At 41.0% G+C, this 18487-nt stretch overlaps 1 protein-coding gene across 1 annotated transcript; it reads right to left on the reverse strand.

Moving 5' to 3' along the window:
- Positions 1 to 3426: 3426 nt before the first annotated feature.
- Positions 3427 to 16671, reverse strand: rab15 (RAB15, member RAS oncogene family). Its single transcript, XM_086189391.1, has 7 exons — positions 16367 to 16671; positions 9275 to 9335; positions 7055 to 7115; positions 6678 to 6755; positions 6100 to 6189; positions 4415 to 4480; positions 3427 to 4336 (listed from the first exon to the last, which is right to left on the reverse strand). The coding sequence occupies exons 1-7, from the start codon at positions 16488 to 16490 to the stop codon at positions 4175 to 4177; spliced, it is 642 nt and encodes a 213-aa protein (XP_086045517.1). The 5' UTR covers positions 16491 to 16671; the 3' UTR covers positions 3427 to 4174.
- Between the last annotated feature and the right edge of the window lie 1816 nt (positions 16672 to 18487).

The following is an 18487-nucleotide window of genomic DNA, read 5'->3' on the forward strand; positions in this document are numbered from 1 at the left end:
AGAACCCACACAGGAACAGGGAGAACATGGAGACTCCACACAGAAAGATCCCGTGATGGAGCCGGGACTTGAACCAAGAACCTTCTTGCTGTGAGGCAACAGTGCTGACCACTGCACCATGGCGCCGGCCAAGAGCATCATGGGATATCTGCAGGTTCTTGCTGTGGCACGGACAAAAAAAGCAAAGTCCCACAAAATAAATCTCCTGTTTAATACTGTCAATCTGCACATCCTAGGTCTAAGCTTCCTCCTCAACAGCAACGGAAGGTCCAGAGGGAGACGCTGAGATGTGATTGAAAGATCTTCTTAACAAGAGTTAGTTATAGAACAGTTAAAGTTCATATCTTTTTGTCAAAATTATTCCAAACCAAAGCCACTAATTCCTTTAATAATTGTGGTTGGACGACACAGATGATGTTATAAAGCATTGAGGAAATTTGTTGGCAGAATATTAATTTTACAGGATTTGTACATCATGCAATATCATATTAAACTCACTCTCCAGTCAAAAATGTGAATTATAGCTGTTTTCCGCACAACAATGTTGGACACTATAAAGTATTTGTTACAAGTACTTTTGGATACCTCAGTACATGTGAGGAGAAAGTCTTTAATGTTCTCCTTTGATTCACTTGATAAACCACGAGCCAGGAAAGGAACATTATTGATTTGTTTAAAACCACATTTTCCACCATATAAACCTTTATGACACACAAAAACAACAACAACAACAAAACAACAATTGGTGATATTGAATCCAGCTGTATTTAATGTCACCTTTTTTTCATCATCATTTGTGACTTAGTTCTCATGTTTCACTGTTTTGGGGTGAGATGAAAAAAAAGATTTGATACATGCAGGTAAAATATGTGCACTGTTTTTATATGTCAACGCAAACTAAAATCAAAATAACATTAAAAATAAACATAAAATCATGTCTGTTGTGTAGATATTTTGATTTATATCCTGCAAACACATCATACATACACGTGTGTGTGTGTGTGTGTGTGTGTGTGTGTGTGTGTGTGTGTGTGTGTGTGTGTGTGTGTGTCTACTCCTCAATATAACAGGTAGTTCAAACAGCATGGTAATTTGTTGTACTGCTACTAATGTTTTATGTACTGTAATTGTGATGCTTGCTACATGATAGTGGACAATATGCAGAGGTCCACTCTCCTGATGTGTCTCCTGTTATTGTGGTGTATTTTAGTCTCATACTGCATCTTTCCACCCCCCCCCCTCGAAAAAAACACCCCCGCACTGAGTAATATCTGCAAGTATTTACTCATAAACATCTGACATCTTCTCTCCAAGAATAACATCTTGCATGTAATATGTTTCCACAAATACAATTAAAGTCGTCCAAAAGGAAGAAAAAACACAGATCCACTATGTTTCTGGGGTCCAGAACACCATCCAGTACCACATACTGTCGTTTCACATATTAACAACTGCTTTGAGTCGCACATAGTTATCATCAACTGCAAGAAAGGAACAACAAACAACAACAAAAAAAAAAGCAGACAAAGGAAGGTGTTCGATCCGTCTCCAACAGGCATCTCCGGTCAAATGCTAGATTTGAAAACCGTCAAATGATCATTAACTTCATTGAAGTTGCATTAAAATAAATCACATGCCAAACTGTCCCTTGTTAAGTGTGAAAGGGAAAAAGAAACCACGGGCCGATATCAGTGTGAGAAAGGACATACGATGTGTTCTATCAACAGGTTCCTCTCCTTCTAGAACAGCGGTTCTCAACACAAGATAATAATCAGGTTGGTGTTTGTGACCCCAGCACCCTCACTTCCAACACTTTTTTTTTTCCCCTTGTAGGCAGAATTATAAAGTTCTATTTGGCAGTTGCATTTAGTTTCAAATCTATTTCATTATTATACTAAGCCAAACTGGTTTATTTATGATGAAAAGCACAATAGGGGAGGGGGGGATTTTCTCATTTTTATCCAGCTTTCAACTAAATTCTGTTTTTGTCCTTATTTGCTTTTGTCTTGAATTGTAATTTAAAGCCTGTTTCTAATCCTATTTTAGAACTGATTCTCTAGAACGGTTTCCTGTTGATTTTTGTTTTATTCAATCAATTTCTCCTTTGCATGTTATTCTAATTTTTTAAATTATTTTTTTCTGTTTATTCAATTGCGTGATCCTTCTTTGCCTTGGACTTTTATTTACTCATGTAAAAAAAAAAGAAAGAGGAGGTATTGTTTGCTTCTTATTTGTTTGCGTGTGAAAAGTATTTAATGTTGTTTTGTATTTGTATAAAAGCGACATTTGATTGAAGTCTGATTGACTGACTGAAATTACAGTATTCATGAAATCCTTTTGTCTCTTTACATGTAAAAATAAAACAGGATAGCCTCTCACGACCTGTGTTAGTTTTATTAGTTTTCATCGTTTTCCAACGTGACTCACAAACTCAAAGTCTACTCCAAGAATAATAACATCGTTACAGAATTTTTATCTGACGACCCCCAAAAATGCTCTCGTAACCGTCATGAGGGGTCCTGACCTCACTGTTCTAGAATATCACTGCTCTTTTTTTTTTCTTTTTTTTTTCAAACTCCACCAAATTATGACTTCATGGTTTATGCTTATGGTTCGATCCATCCGTGACGTTCTGATATTTACAATGCATTCACGCCATCTGTACTGTTCAGGATATTTCCTGCTACGAACAAATATTTTAAAACGAAAACACATTTTCACTTTTGCTACAAAGAAATAAAACTATTTTGCTCTCAATGTTTCCCCTCAACTAATGAGATAACAAATAATCAGTGGTCATATATGATTCATTATTCAAGCTGTCTTACCGACTTTTGCATGGAAAAACATGACAAAAATATAAAAACAAATGCATATATTTAGAAGTCTTTCATACCATTAAAGGTAGCTGTTGCAGCTTCATCTACATCCAAAAAAATAATAATATATAAATAAAAACACCTCTGCAGTGGGTTTTTTTCAATCCCTTTAGCACCCTCTGGTGGTAGTTCCCAACACTACATCTACCATCTGACATGGTTGAAGGCTGAGTGCTAATACCCACAAGGAGGTAAACTCTTCTCGAAGGGTGGATGAAGCCCAAATGTAATCGATTACATTGTTGATCTGCAAGGCACCCAGCCTGAGGATTCATATCAGAGAAAAATGTGAAATTCAACATTGTGAAAAGTTTCAAGTCATTCCCTTTGTTTTTGTTTTTTGTTTTATAAAGAAGATGTATTTCTGGATAAAATCTTCCTTTCAAATATCTTAATTGTATGCAAAATCTTGACAAGTAATGGAGGAGGATTTAAAGCGAAACTTCACCCAAAAATTGTACTTTGACTTTCGGTTACTCGTAATTGAGCTCTCAATTATGCCCCCTACCCCCCACCCCCCCCCCCCCATCACTTTTTTGTTGCTCCAGAACACAGAAAGAACCAGTCGTGTGTATTTAGCTTGAAGCTAATTGCTAACAACAAATACAGCTACAAAACAACAGCCAAACTGCCCAAAAACATCCATTTACAAACTCTCAAGTGCGACTTCTGGTATAACCCAGTTATGCATTCAGTAACCCGAGTTTTGTAAATCAGAAAAAAAAGGAAAAACACTGCTGAGAATGAGGGCGGACAAGCAAGAGTAAGCTGGTCCAGATGAATGCGCTAGCTGCTAAAACTTAAGCGTTTGTGGATTAGCGAGCATACGTAAAGAAGATGTGGATTATACCAAAAAAACAAAAACAAAACTGCTCTTGAGAGTTTGTAGACAAATGTTTTTGGGCAGATTTTCTGTTGTTAGCTGTTAGCAGTTAGCTTCAGGCTAAATATACATGGCTGACTCTTTCTGCATTCTGAGTCACAAACAAGCGATGCAGGAGGGGAAAACATCTTTGTGAGCCCGAGACACCTATTTGTGAAAATAAAATACACTTTTCAGGTGAAGTATGGCTTTAATTAGATCACATCAAAACACACTGAGCTGAGCAGGAATTAGTGCTTGAGCCAACAAACATTCTGTTCCACTGAGAAAACCTTGACTTGCTTAATTCACCACACACTTTGCGACAAAACGTTTCCACCTTTTGTCCTTGAAACTGCTTTCAAATTACTCACTCGCCTTCTAAACATTTCCCGGAAATGTGCAAAATGTCTGGTGAATTCACATCAATGCTTTAACACCAGCAGCCTTTGCCTTGGTCGCCCGACACACCGTCACAGAGTCCCTCCTCTTCCTCCAGAGCAGCGAGGTTAAGCTCGTCATTAACAGACATCTGGAGAAGATCCAGGTCCTTTCTGTTGGCTGCCAGCACCTGCTCAGCCAGTCGTGTGAAAGTCTGGAGGACGGAAATAAGACTTATTTCCTCTTATCATCATCGTGCACATGGTCATGACATGTTTTGATGTCACCTCACCTCTGTTATATTGTGATTGGTGAAGGCACTTGTCTCAAAAAAGTCCATTCCATAAGCTTTGGCGAGCTGAAGGAGAGAGAGAACAGTGATATAAAAAAAAAGTTTTCTCTCTCAAATAGGATGACTGACATGTTATTCTCTCTCTCTCTCTCTCTCTCTCTCTCTCACACACACACACACACACACACACACACACACACACACACACACACACACACACACACAGTGGTCTGCTGGCCACCGGATGCCTTCAAGCATTCTTAATGGAAAAAAAGCAACAGTCGTGAGTCAGCCTTCGTCTGCCCTTGTTTCTTTACATTGGCTTTTTGCACCAGGGTACTTAGAGGATGTCAAGCTGTCTGCCTGAAAGAAATTCCACCTAAAAAGTCTACTAAAAGGGATGAGAAGCAGAATTTGGTGAACCAATAACACTAAATGATCCTAAAAATTTACATGCCAACTCCTTTTTGCGCTATTTTGATCTGCTAGTCAAGGACGTCATCATTTTCAGTGGCATCTCTCTGTTTGTCAGCAAGATTACGCAAAAACTGTTTTGCCACTTTTCATCAGCCATGGTGGAAGAGTTGTTCTTTAAGTCAAGAAAGAACCTCATCGGCTCCAAGACTTAGAGGGCCGTAGCTGTGAAGTCTGCGAGGGTGTGAAGGCTCTACCGCCGACATGTTAAGCCCTTACTGCCCCACCACCACCACCATAAGTCCACCTTTCCGCGGATTTTGCCTAAGGAAATTACCAGCAATTCACATCATAGCATTGTGGTACGGTATACAGGGTTACCGTGGTTACCAGAGGGTTTCCACGAAGTGTGAAAGAAACTGTCAACCTCAACACACACACTCACTAATTACATTTAAATTTGCAGAAGATAAACTTCATTTTTATTAACATGTAGAACAGAATGTTTATATTGTAGACTTATATTTAACCAACAGCTTCTGGGTGAAAAAAAAAAGACAGCTTGATCTCCTTTTTGAACAGTTACTTTCTGACCGTATACCAAATGTAAGCCCTATTGTTTCTTTATATGATTACGATTTTGCAAGTTAAGAAATTTGTTGTGAAACATGGAGCTGTTGATGAAGTTGTCATGGTAACGTGAGAGCACTACTCTGGTTTCACTCTCGATGTGAAGCCAATCGTTTGAAAGTTCGCAAAAAAAAAGGAAGAAAAAAGAAACGTTTTCATTAAGTGGTTGGAGCCGATGAGCTACGCTCATTTTGTCAGAAGATGGTGGTAAACAGTAGGTAACGTTCCCTAACATGGCCGTATCAAAATGTAGAAGAGGTCAAGCTACAACCCGGGGACTAAACAATAAGTCAGCCTGGCAATGTACACATTGTTATGTTTTTCAGGGTTGAGACCTAGGAGTCTTTAGGACTCCTCATCTGCCCGCATTTATCTATTGTTGTTAGCGGCCATGTTGTTGTCAAAACTTGAAAGACACTGCAAGTGGCTATCACATGACTTTATTTTATTATTATATTATTTTATATCAGAACTTATTCAGCAAACGTGTTTCCATCTCCAAATTTGCACATTAATGTTTTTTTCTCCGAACCTTTTCTGCAACATTTTGACGTTTCAAAGCACGCATTTTCCTACGTGACACATGAAATGCACATTCAAAAAAAAAAAGGTGGTGGAATCCCAGCTTGTGATTAACCCACCTTGATACCTTGCTCTGTGGCCACCTGCCTCTTGCTCTCCTCATCGGACTTGTTCCCCACCAGGATCTTCTGGACCTTGTCAGGGGCGTACTATGATGTAAATGTAAAGTAATTATGGATACAGAAGAGGTATGAGGAGAAAAGGAGAGATTTCAAATATCAAGAGACAGGAAAGAACAAAGAGGAAATGAGACGATTAAAAGTAAGTGGGAAGCGTGCCTCGATCAATGGAGTATAAATTTGGACCGACCTCTTGAGGAAATGAGGTCGGTAATGACTAAAAGGGCCGTGCAAAATGAGACCGAAAAAAATGTGTTTGTCTCTTTCCCATATTTATAGCGTCTCACTTGAGAAATATGGCAGGTATTTGAAAAGAAAGATGGAACGTGTTAGCGAGCAGCATCTTTCAGGCCTTTTGGATTCCACTACTCCACATCAGGCATCTGGTCTTTATCAACCTTTAAGTCCTTTTGTCAGTTCTGCCCTTTTCTCCACTGACTGTTGTTTTTTTGTTTTTTTTCTTCCCCCGCTGCGCCTGATTTATCTCATTTTCAAATCCCCTCATCTTTGTGACTCACCTCGTCCACGTCACTGGCCCACTTCATGATGTGTTGGAAGGACCGCTCACTCGTGATGTCATACACCAGGAAGATTCCCTGAAGAGCGGTGGATGTAAAGATTTTGAAACAAGTCAGAATGTGGTATCATGCGCCATCTCCTTAAGGAGGACTAAAGGAAATGTGGTCTAATCTCTCTCATCCATTGTAATGAAACCGCCAGCATCCATCATATCGATGCTCTATAGCTACTCACTCTCTGTAATAAGCGTGATTTATTCTTGGAGCTAGCTGGGATTAAATTAGAAAAGCATTGGTTACGCTCTTCTGAAGTAATAATATTAGATTAATGGGTGGAAAATCACTTGCAGCTGCAAAGGAAAGTGGAGGTCAGCTACCTGTGCTCGTCTGTAGTACTGTTTAGTGATGGTCTGGTACCTTTCCTGGCCTGCGGTGTCCCTGGAAAGACAGTAAACATGATAGCATGAAAAATCAGACTGAGAGAATAGATGACCAAATATACGACCATAGACTGTGTAAAAGAAGTGGACGGAATCCTCAATCTCCCTGAACCAGAGTGACCTGCTGACATCGGAACAACAAATAATATCCTGGAAATCAACATCCCCCCCCCCCCCCGGACATTTTAGAGGTCAAAATCTCTTAAGTGTGGCAAGGCATGTGGTTTAGACACCATCATTTCATGCTGAAACATTGAAGGCTGACACTCCCACATCAACAAAAGTCCTAACTGACCTCTTCCAAAAACATCTGCAACAGTAACACCATCCCTGAAGACTTGTTCAGAGGTCTTATTGTGGAAATCCCCAAGAAAGTTGACACCAAGAGCTGTGACAACTGGTGAGGAATCGCTCTCCTGTCTATCCCATGCAAGCTGTTTTGCAGAATCCTTCTCAACAGGATGGAGACAGCCATTGACATCAGACTAAGACAGGTTTAAGCAGGCTTCATGAAGGGAAGAGGATGCATGGACCAGCTCTTTGCTCTGCGAAACATTCTGGAGCAGTGCTTAGACTGGGACATACTCCTATACATCAACTTCGTTGACTTCAAGAAGGCCGTTGAAAGTGTCCATCAAAACACCCTCTGGAAGATAATGCACTCCTATGGACTTCCAATGAAGATCATTACAATCATAAAAACATTCTATGACCAGTTCTGAGAGTGCAGTATCATTATGAGCAACACCCTCAATGAGTTGTTTTCCGTACAGTCCAGAGTAAGACAGGGGTGCATCATCTCTCCTATGCTCCTTCTCCTCACCGTAGACTGGATTGCAACCAACCCCATAACAGACAAACCCAGAGGTATCCAGTGGACCCTGTTTTCCCACCTGGAAGACCTTGACTTTGCTGACGATCTCGCTCTCTTCTCCACTCCAACAGGCAGACAAAAACTGACAGGCTGAACAACTTCGCCAGACAGGTTGGGCTTAACATCGACACTTCCAAAACTCAAGTAATGTCTATAAACTCCATCCCCGCAGCACCCATCCTTGTTAATGGAGCACCACTTGAGTTCGTGGAAGACTTCACCTACCTGGGCAGTCTCATCAGCAAAGACTGCAGTGTCACTAAAAGACATTAGAGCAAGGCTGGGAGAGGCTCAGGGTGACCTTCACCCAACTCTGTCCCATCTGGAGGTCCAAACAATACAGCCTAAAAACAAAGATGCTCTTGTACAACAGCAATGTCAAGTCTGTCCTGCTATATGGTTCAGAGAGTTGGTGAAAACAGACACGAGGAGAGTGGACGTTTTCCACAACGGATGCCTCAGATGAATATGCCAGCTCTTTTGGACAGACAAAATGTCCAACCATTAACTGTACAAGAAAACCGGTCGTCAGAGCATCACCAAGGACATTACACTGAGACATTTGAGATGGCTAGGCCGTGTGCTGAGAATGAAACAGGACCGTATCCCAAGAGTCCCCTTAAGATGGACACCACCAGGGAAAAGAAAACCCGGGTGACGTAAAATCACCTGGCGTAGAACTGTGACACAGGAGCAGGAAAAGATGAACCTGTCACGAGGAGAGGCCCTGCATGCTGCCGGAGACCGTGCGCGATGGAGAAAGCTCATTGGGGCCTTACGTCCCAAGGGGGATGAAGAAGAGTAAGTAATTTTTTTCGTGCGCACCTACTTGACCCAGCGTGTGTGGGTAAGACGGAGAGGTTGAGGTGGTTTAACACAAAAGGGAGGCCAAAGAAGCGATGACCTGTTACTTGGCCTTGTGTCACCCGTCGGTTGTAATGGTCCCTTTTCCTCCTCACTTAAAAGGCATAATGGAAAAATCCTGAGCCAGGAGGAAGACTTGTGTGTGTATATATGTGTATAACTTTTGATATATGAATAGTTCATAAAATGCATTAGGAGACACCCCCTGCTGGCTGTAAGAAAGAATACATTGGCTACACAATGCCAACCCAGAAAGTCTGTCCACTTCTTTTATACAGTCTAAGGATCCAGTCCTCGGCTATGGCAGCTACAGGAGCTTAGCAGAGAAATAATATCCTCCTGGATGGAGTAACTGCTGTAATATCTTACATCATCTGATAAAAAGGCCTTGAAGTATTGTGTCCACTCGGCTATCTTACCATATCTGTATCCGTACTTTGATACCATCTATTACTAGAGTCTTCATTTTGAAGTCGACCCCTGTAGGGAAACAGACGTTTAGGGTTAGTGCACACACAATATTACATACAGAGAGGACTTGAGGAGCTCCGCGCAGTAATATGCTGTAAAATCTATTGTTGAGACTCTTTTCCCCTATGAGTGACTTATCTCAATTAACCCGGCATGTCTTCTACAGATGGATATTTACCAGTAGCTTTGTAACATCTTAAGACAGCATTAACACAATGAGAATCACATCATCCTGGTATAATCAGCCCCTTAGAAGGCTGGCGTTAATGATCCAGCGAGCCGAGTCCTCGTTTAGCTCTCTGCATTGATCACAAGGGAAGTGAAACAAGGGAGATGTGCAGAATGATAGCTGGGAGCCGCATAACACCACTGGGTGTGTGTGTGTGGGGGGGGGGGGGGCAGAGCGGAGACGGGGGGTCAAGCTAGAAGCCGTTCACGCTTCAATGATCTCTGCTCTATTTCAGATGTGTGATATTGTTAATAGACAGAAAATCACAGGCAGGCAGAGTCACGCCGGTACAGATATTGATGTTCTGCGAGAGAAGTCACTGAGATTTAATATCATGTGCAGATGCTATCAATTTCTTTTACATTTTGATGACAAAAAAATAAATCAAGGTATGGACTGTAACCCCTGGATTTTCTCTTGTGTCTATAGTCAAAAAAAGAATAAGTTATCAGGATACATGTAGCACCACCACATGCACTGAATATGAATTATTGTATTCTTATAATCAACCTGAAATTCCATCGAAAAGTCCCAAAATTAGAAACATTTTATTAGAATATGAATCACTTTTTTTCTTGTTTGTTTCCGCATGTCATTCTCTCCCTCCCGTTCTTTCCCTCTCTCTCTCTCTCAAGCTGGGCTGGAGTCGATAAAAAGGAAAACCACAGGCTTCTGTAGACCACACTAATCCCACAGAAATCAATTAACAGTTCATCTCAATTAACCTGATACTCGACACCCATGTGGCACTGCTCAGGGGGAGAGAGAGAGCACAGTTTCACATAAATGGAGGAAGTAATCTTCATCGTTGCAGTTTGGATCCCTGATGTACAATAGCTGGCCTGGATGAATTTAAACTGCACGAGGAGAAGCCTAAGCCCAGTGAAAGCTCTGCGGATGCTGCAGCTCACTGACTTGACGGCGTGAGGTCTCATTTAAGAGTTGAGCCGGTCTTTGCCTTTGACTGGTGAGCCATCAGACTCAGTGAAAGGTCAGCGTAACAATCAGCGGCCTGCAGCTGGAGGAGGAAGAGGCTGAGCCGTTCCATCAGTGTTAGTTCTGTGTTAATCTAGAATCAGAAGTCACCTATGCAGACGACAGCCATGACTCAAACATGAAATACACAGGTGCTGCGTGAAGCCTACAGGTATTACATCAATAAAACGATTTTAAAAAATGCACGCGAACTGAAAAAGAGGGGTGATCATGAATATGAATGAAATAGAGAGGTGTAATGATAGACGTGAATCGAGAAATTAACAGAGGATTGGATTAAGAACGGCCAATCTGATTAACATGTTCGTGATTTGATTTTCTCACATTCATTATTCCAGCCACAAAACTGGCATTTATCATCGAGGAAAAGTAGTTAAAAATTGAATGACAAAATTGTACGGGTTGAATATGCGTGTGAATTGAAATTATAGTGACATATAGTCAACAGCAAGTGTATCGACTGTGCACACACAAAAAAAATCCAAGCTGCATTTGGAGCCATGTTCTACCGTACTGCCTAGGTAACTACACTCCATGTGTCGCGTCAATCATTTCATTGGATATACGGATCTATAGATGATAGAAACGCCACCTGACGAGCCCAAGGCGAGACACACTCCTGTTTTATCCTGTGGAAAATCCACATGGAGCACAAGAGAGTTCCAGAGATGGCATTAGCCTGTTAGCTGACTCGTCCCCTAAAAGCTTGTTTTTGCCAGCACAGCGTCCAAGGTAGTCAAGTGGAAAATCAGTCTGTTTTACTTCTTACAATTGTTTTATCATTTCATATTTTAATATATCTGGGGGGAGGCGTGGCTTGGACATAAGGTGGCCATGGCCATCAAGCAACCAGGCTGTTGCCAGTTCGATCCTCATTTCCCCCAGTGACCTTGCCGAAGTGTCCTTGATCATGACCCTGAACCCCTGAATGCTCCCAATGGGAAGGTTGGCACCCTCAACCATTTGTGTGTGTGTGTGTGTGTGTGTGTGTGTGTGTGTGTGTGTGTGCGCCCATGTTAATGAGTGAATGAAATGACAAAGTACTTTGAGTACCTCCAAGGTAGAAAAAGCACAATACAAACAGAGTCCCTTTAACATTTTAAATTTTTGCACTTCATTTTCCCAGAAACAAACACATTAATGACGATATGATTTACGCGAGGGTGTGACCAAGCAAGCATGATTTGTACACCAGGGTATCTCTACAGCAGCACAAGACTTTAGGTCCAATATTACACAATGACACATTTTTACCATCTGCCACAAAACTGCAACTTATTGGTCAAATAGCGATTTTGACAACTACGTGCCACGTTTTAGGAATAATTCCTCTGGTAAAGCTTCAGAAAAGAATCCCAAACCGTGCAGAAGCTTCCGTTCTTCACTTCAGAGGCCACTCCAACAATGGAGACGAGTATCTGCACAGTGAGGGAGGCTGCAGTTAATTTAACATGGCAGCTTTTCACAATCAGCAGCGTGAGAGCCATGTAAAAACTAATGGCTACACACCTTAAACTGACTTGACTAATTATGAGGATGACTGCACGAGATAGATTAGGTGGTGACACGCGTCACTGTCGTGTAGATGACAGTGGCAGGCTCACGAATGCATGGATGGATGGATGCTCCTAATAGGAAAAGGTGTGACATCCATGACTCGCATTCCAACTGTTGTTTTTAGGTCACAGCAGGACAAACACATTTTCCTTTCGAATGATAAACCTGCCAACAGTCGAAACGGAACAGTTCAGCTTCATATTAACTCCCATTGACGGCATTGACAGTTAAATGTTATTTAGCACGCTAGAGGGCTACCATACATTACCCACATGACAACTAGCTACATGACAATGACAAATGTACTGAAATTAATGTTAATGTTAATGAGAACGACCTAAATTAACAATAAATACAACTAATTTGTGTGTCAAGCAAGTATATTTACATGTCAAGTCTTGGAGCTCACAAAAAAGGTCCCACTTTTGGAGAAACATTGAAATATTGATATATTTGTTTGCCTAAATAAAGTTTATGCTCTGGTGTTCCAATGATCTTTAATAAAATATTAACACTATAATATACTGTATGTGCATGCTAACATACAGCTACAGCAGCTTGTTGGTTTAGCTTAGCACGTAAACAGTGAAACATCCTGGCTCTGTCCAATTGTCTAGCAAAGGATCACCACTATAACCTGACAGAGATCATGTAAAATCACCTCATGTTTCTGGAAAGCCAGGGACAACACCGCCATTGATTTCCTTGATGAAAGCTTTACGAGTGGATAAGCATCTGTGGAGGTTGTGAACCATGCTCAGCCCTCAGCCCTCTCATCTAAAGAGCTCATCTGACAACAGCAGGTTGAGTGTGCGACCGGGCCGTGACATTAATAGCACTGGGGTCACCACCATGAGGGCAGCTGCTTATTGAGATATGATAAAGGGGCAGGACTGGGCTCGTGCCTCACAGGCCTTGTGACACCCAGGAGCACTGAAGAGTCCTTTGACAGTCAGGAAGATTCAGCTAAGCAGTGTGATTGAAAAGAATCTCTAAATCATCTCTGCAGCTGCTCTTTGTCCAAGAGATGTGCATTATGGGGCAAGACCAGAGAGACATACTGAAACCGAACGAGATACTGATGTCAAACTTGGCGTGTAGATTGCTGGTGCCACAAGGACAGAACTGAATTTGAGGGTCTCGTGTGCGAGAATAAATACAGAATTCAACCTATTTATTTGCAGTGGTCAGCACTGTCACCTCACATCAAGAAGGTTCCAGGTTCAAGTCCCGGCTCCAGCACGGGATCTTTCTGTGTGAGTCTCCATGTTCTCCCTGTGCCTGTGTGGGTTCTCTCTGGTACTCCAGCTTCCTCCCACAGTCCAAAGACATCAAGAGGGGACGAGGCTGATTGATACTCTAAATTGACTGTAGGTATGACTGTGAGTGTGAATGGTTGTTTGTCTCTATGTGTTGGCCCTGTAATGGACTGGTGACCTGTCCAGGGTGAACCCTGCCTCTCGCCTGAGGGCTGTTGGAATAGTGGAGGTTTTGGGATGTGACCATGGGGTATGGTCTCTCAAACAGAAGGAGCTGCAAGGGATGAACACAGTAGCATGTAATTGCAACGTGTTAGGTCAGATCAAAGTCAGAGATTAAAGTTAGTGTTGAGATCAAAGTCAGAACTCTTAAACCAAAGTGAGATTAAAAAAATCTGAAAAACGGCAGCACACTATTCTCTCTAATCTGTCTGTTTCTTAATCCATGGATGTATATACCTATGTACTGTATGTATGTATGTGTACATACATGTGTAGATGGGCATCAAATTACAAACAACAAAAAAGTTTCATCATCCTGAACCAGCCTCATATTTCTCTGTGAGCTGTTACCAGGGAAAACTGTCATATTTTTAGTTGATCCAGTGCAAAAGAGTCTTTATAGCTCACATCAAATACAAAATGTCAAATCCTGTAGCACCATGAATACAAATTCAGACTGTCCTTCAACTTGGGTATTCAGGAAACAATGTACAAAACTACAAGGAGAATGAATTCATTCTTTAGACAGAAGATGCGTTTCTTTACTAGAAAATTGTCAATAGACAGCCTTTGATGTTCCTTGCTTTCCATAGGTCTGAACTCCCCTCAGTTTTTGGGACAAATAAGGAATAAAAGGTGGCCCGAAAAGGACCAGATTAATGATGGAGCAAATCACAAGGGGATAATGAATATCCCTCTGTCACTGTCAAGACTGGGAAATTATTTATTGATCCCTCTCAGGAGAGCACTGATGGTGGTCACTCTCTTACTCCTCCTGCTGGATGTGATAGGGTTTGTTTAGCCTGAGGAAGGGTTTGAAATATTGCCGGCACATGACAGACCCCCCACTACAGCTTGTAGATACATTCTGCTGCCCACAACTTGTTGGTCCAGCATAAATATCGAGACTCTGACCAGCTGTGGTTGTGAACAATTGCTAAACAGCAAAGGAAGTGCAAAAAAAGCAGACATGACTTTCAGCCTGATGCTGTGTCCGTGGGTACACCGTTTGTAGGTGTTTCACTGCATGTGCCAAAATAAGAAAACATTACAGGAATAAGCTGAATTTAAAAAAAGAAAAAGAAAGGCTTATTTGTTATCTTCCCCAGAGCCAGAAAAGAAGACTCTCCTCTGAGTGCGTAACACAGAGCGCAGACCCACAGAAACTGGCAGAAGGCTAATTAGCTTAGCACAGTGAATGGTAGTGGGAGTGAAGCGTTAGCATACCTCCAACAAAAGCCATTAAAAAAGTTCAGGGTTTTGATTTGTCTATTTGTCTAGAGGTAATCATCCTCATCCTTTCTTACAGAGTCGGCCATGATAAGCAGCAGCAGTTGCATTCCTTTTTTTTTTTTTTTTGGTCTCGCTGCGTCAAATCAGTTCACCCAGCAATTTTGTCAGAAAATCAGTCCCAGTTCTACGTCTGATTCTAAAATGACAGGAAGTAATCACTTTCAAGTCATGGCAAATATGAACTATGAATCTACTTATATAAATGCACAGGAAGACTATTTTGGGGCAAAAGGGTACTGAATTACTTTTGACAGAGGTATACTGACAATTCCCACCAATGCTATTCACCGCATTAAGCTAACTAGCGGTCACCCGGTCTCTGTGGGTCTCAGCTCTGTAATACACACACAGAGGAGAGAAAGGTGTCCATCTTCTTGTCTGACACTGGGGACGACAGCAAGATTATGATCCAAAAAGCCGGTGTGTTCCTTGAAAGCTTTGTAATAAACCAATAGTGCGATATCACATGATAATAATTACAATAAAACTGTATTCTTGCCATCTCTCCTGTGTCATCTTGATCATTATTCTTCAACCTTTCGATAAAAAGCCACGTATCAACCACAGCATGGAGGAACTTCGCGCCCTCCACCTAGAAAGATGCCTGTATTTTATTACCATCATATTATTGGCAAATACTGCAAACCATGCAAGAAAGCAGTAGCATCCTCATAATGGAGCATCCAGGGGGAAAAGAGAAGACAGGCTACTTGCACAGAAGTAGAGGTGGGGAGGGGGGGGGGGGTGCTTCACATACCCTCATTTTTCTCACATCAAAGTAAAGCACAGTAACGTGTCTGTCATGGTCTGCATTTTGAATACAACCCTGCTTTGCTGAGTCAAGACCATCGTTAGGGATTATGCATGGAGAACCGGAAAAAGGTACCATGACATATTTTTTATATCTAATCATTCTGCTGTCATAATCATCATTATCCTTTCCTGAAATATCCAAGAAACAGCAGCAACACGCCACAGATCCTTGTTGTGTAATACTTTATATTTGTGTTGAGACTGTGTTTGTGTAGCCAACAATTCCGCTGCTCAATAGAGGGTACATGAGTTCAATAAATCATTTTTTTTTACTTTGATTAAATATCTCCCACGGCTACACAAATGAAATGCTGACTCTGAGATAAAGCACAGCTATTTTCAAATATAAAAGTGGGCCTTGGCTGCTTTAATAAAAGGCACTTGGTTTCACAGCACTGATAGTTGGTAAACTCGTCTGCATGGCTGCCAAGTGTTGGATCTTCCCCTCTGGGCTTTCCCAGTTAATGATATCAGGTTTTTTTGAATTCATTAAATCCAAACGTCCTCTTCAAAATTGCTACTTAAATCGCTATGGATTTCAGAGTACATTGCCACAGTAACAAGATAAACGAAATTACGACAGACTATCTACGTAAAAAGGAGAGCAGAGGGGGGGAAAAGAAAAGCAAACAACAACAAAAATGTGTCCTGCTGGCAGTGAAGAGTCTTACCGATGGTTGAGATGTGAGACGGGTGAAATTCGTTGTCCGTGAATCTGCATAACAAACATGTTTTCCCAACCCCTGAATCTCCCAGAAGCAGGAGTCGGAAGAGCACATCGTACTGTTTAGCCATAATGTTGAATGAAAACAAGCTAACTCAGCGATGATGAATATCCGACCCCTCCCCACTCGCATCCCATGTCTGCTCACATGCACGGCAGGAGGCTCGGTTTATCTCCGTTCGCTTCTGCTGGGAGACAAACAGGGATGCTCAAGCTTCCTCGGCAGCCTCCAACCTCCAGTGCAGGGTGCGGTGGATCACCGGCAAATACACCGAGTGCGATCATCACACTTCCGGTTTTCTTTACCGACATAAAAGCCGATAGAGAGTGTTTTGGTTCTATTGTGTGACAAAGAGACGGTTACATTTTCTTTTGGTGATATAATTGAGTGCATTTTCGTTTATGGTTACATGAATTCTTACGTCTCTTATTTGACTAACTGGACTTACCAGAGTGAAATTGTTAAGACCTGCTGCTACATGCTAAGGCAGCATGCTAATTGTTGGGTGCATTTCCCCTTCAAACTGTCCAGCACGGATCCTCAATATCATTTATCATTTCCTTTTTGCTTTTGAACTTTTTTTTTTTTGAAAGCTGTTGTATTCACCTGAGAAAAACTCTGATATCCCAATTACATGAAGACGTTTTCATGAATATCCTGCCCTGTGGTCTCAATTACAAGATACATTTTTATGGAGGAAAAAAATGCCTGTTTTTTTAATTAACCAGATAATTACCTTGTTAAATAAAGAGAAATTATTTATCTTATCGATTGTGGAGAACAGTGGGGTTTTTTTCTCAGGATATTCACAGAGAGAGAGAGCGAGAGAGAGAGAGAGAGAGAGAGAGAGAAGTGAGATGCTTCAGTAGTTTTTGTCAAATTATCATTATTTTTCAGAAACAACACAAGGCTGGATCAAACTAGCAGAAGGCCAGCGGTTGTCTGTGTTTGAGGTGGTAAATTAGATAAGCACAAGTTGTTGCTTTTTGGTTTGTTTTGTTGAATGTCATATACTTGTCTAAATTTAATACAGACTTTAAAAAAACTACAATATACCTCAGGCCATCTCTGTGCAGGAAGATACACTAACCAAAATGAGCTTTCGTGAAACTACAAACGACAGAACTTCCATAAAGTGAATGTGGATCTCTGTGCCGCATGGTAAATTGAATTTGTCTGTTCTTTTGACTTTATGCCTTATTTCTGTGTGGTGATCACACAAGTAGGGCTGGGCGTATCGATCTAAATCTCAATAGTATCGTTACCAAGGTGAGTATCAGTATCGGATCAACATTAGCGTGATGAGATAGATACTTTTGTTGCAGTTTCTCTTCTATATGCCCAGCAAATTACTCAAATTTCCTCACCGAGTTCATAAAAGCGCAGCTTCTCTCCAAGTCTGTTTGTGCAAAGAGTCCACCTCTCTCTTCCTTGGAGGCGATCTGAGCAAATAGCCAAAGGTTATGAATGCAATGGAAGTTATTTTATGTTGTGTTGTTTATATTGTTATATTGATTATTACACTGTTGCTTTTGTTTACTCATTTTGCACAACTGACTGTTACTTTATTACTGACTTTATTTTTCACAAATATCTGTATGTAATGGAAGGTATTTTTGTTGTTGTTGTCATTATTATCTTTATATTTTTGGTTACATTATTGCTTTTTTGTTATTTTGTACAAGTGACTTTTTCTTAAAAAATTGTGTATCGTAAAAGGGAAATTATTTTATTATTTTTATACCGTTAAATTTTTTTATATCGTAGTTCGTTGATAAATGGGGTTTTTTTTTTGCCTAAAATCTTTGTCCTGTGTTTTATCATAAACACAATCAACTAACAAAAGGCAAAATCACAAAATTATTCAATGATCATTACATTTCAAGTAAAACGTAGCAGTATGGCTATCGGCAATACTTACCCAGGAGAGATCAATGCCTAAATTCCCAGTATGGCCGACCCTTACTCACAAGTGTGATTTTAGGAGCAACCGTTTCTATTTCTGGGTGTTTGCACTACACAAAGAGGCTAGCATTTATTACTTCATATCATGGAAACACAAAACCA

The sequence above is a fragment of the Aulostomus chinensis genome, chromosome 20, assembly GCF_037954235.1.
Source record: "Aulostomus chinensis isolate RoL2024-O1b breed Wild chromosome 20, RoL_Achi_v1.0, whole genome shotgun sequence".
NCBI lineage: Eukaryota > Metazoa > Chordata > Actinopteri > Syngnathiformes > Aulostomidae > Aulostomus > Aulostomus chinensis.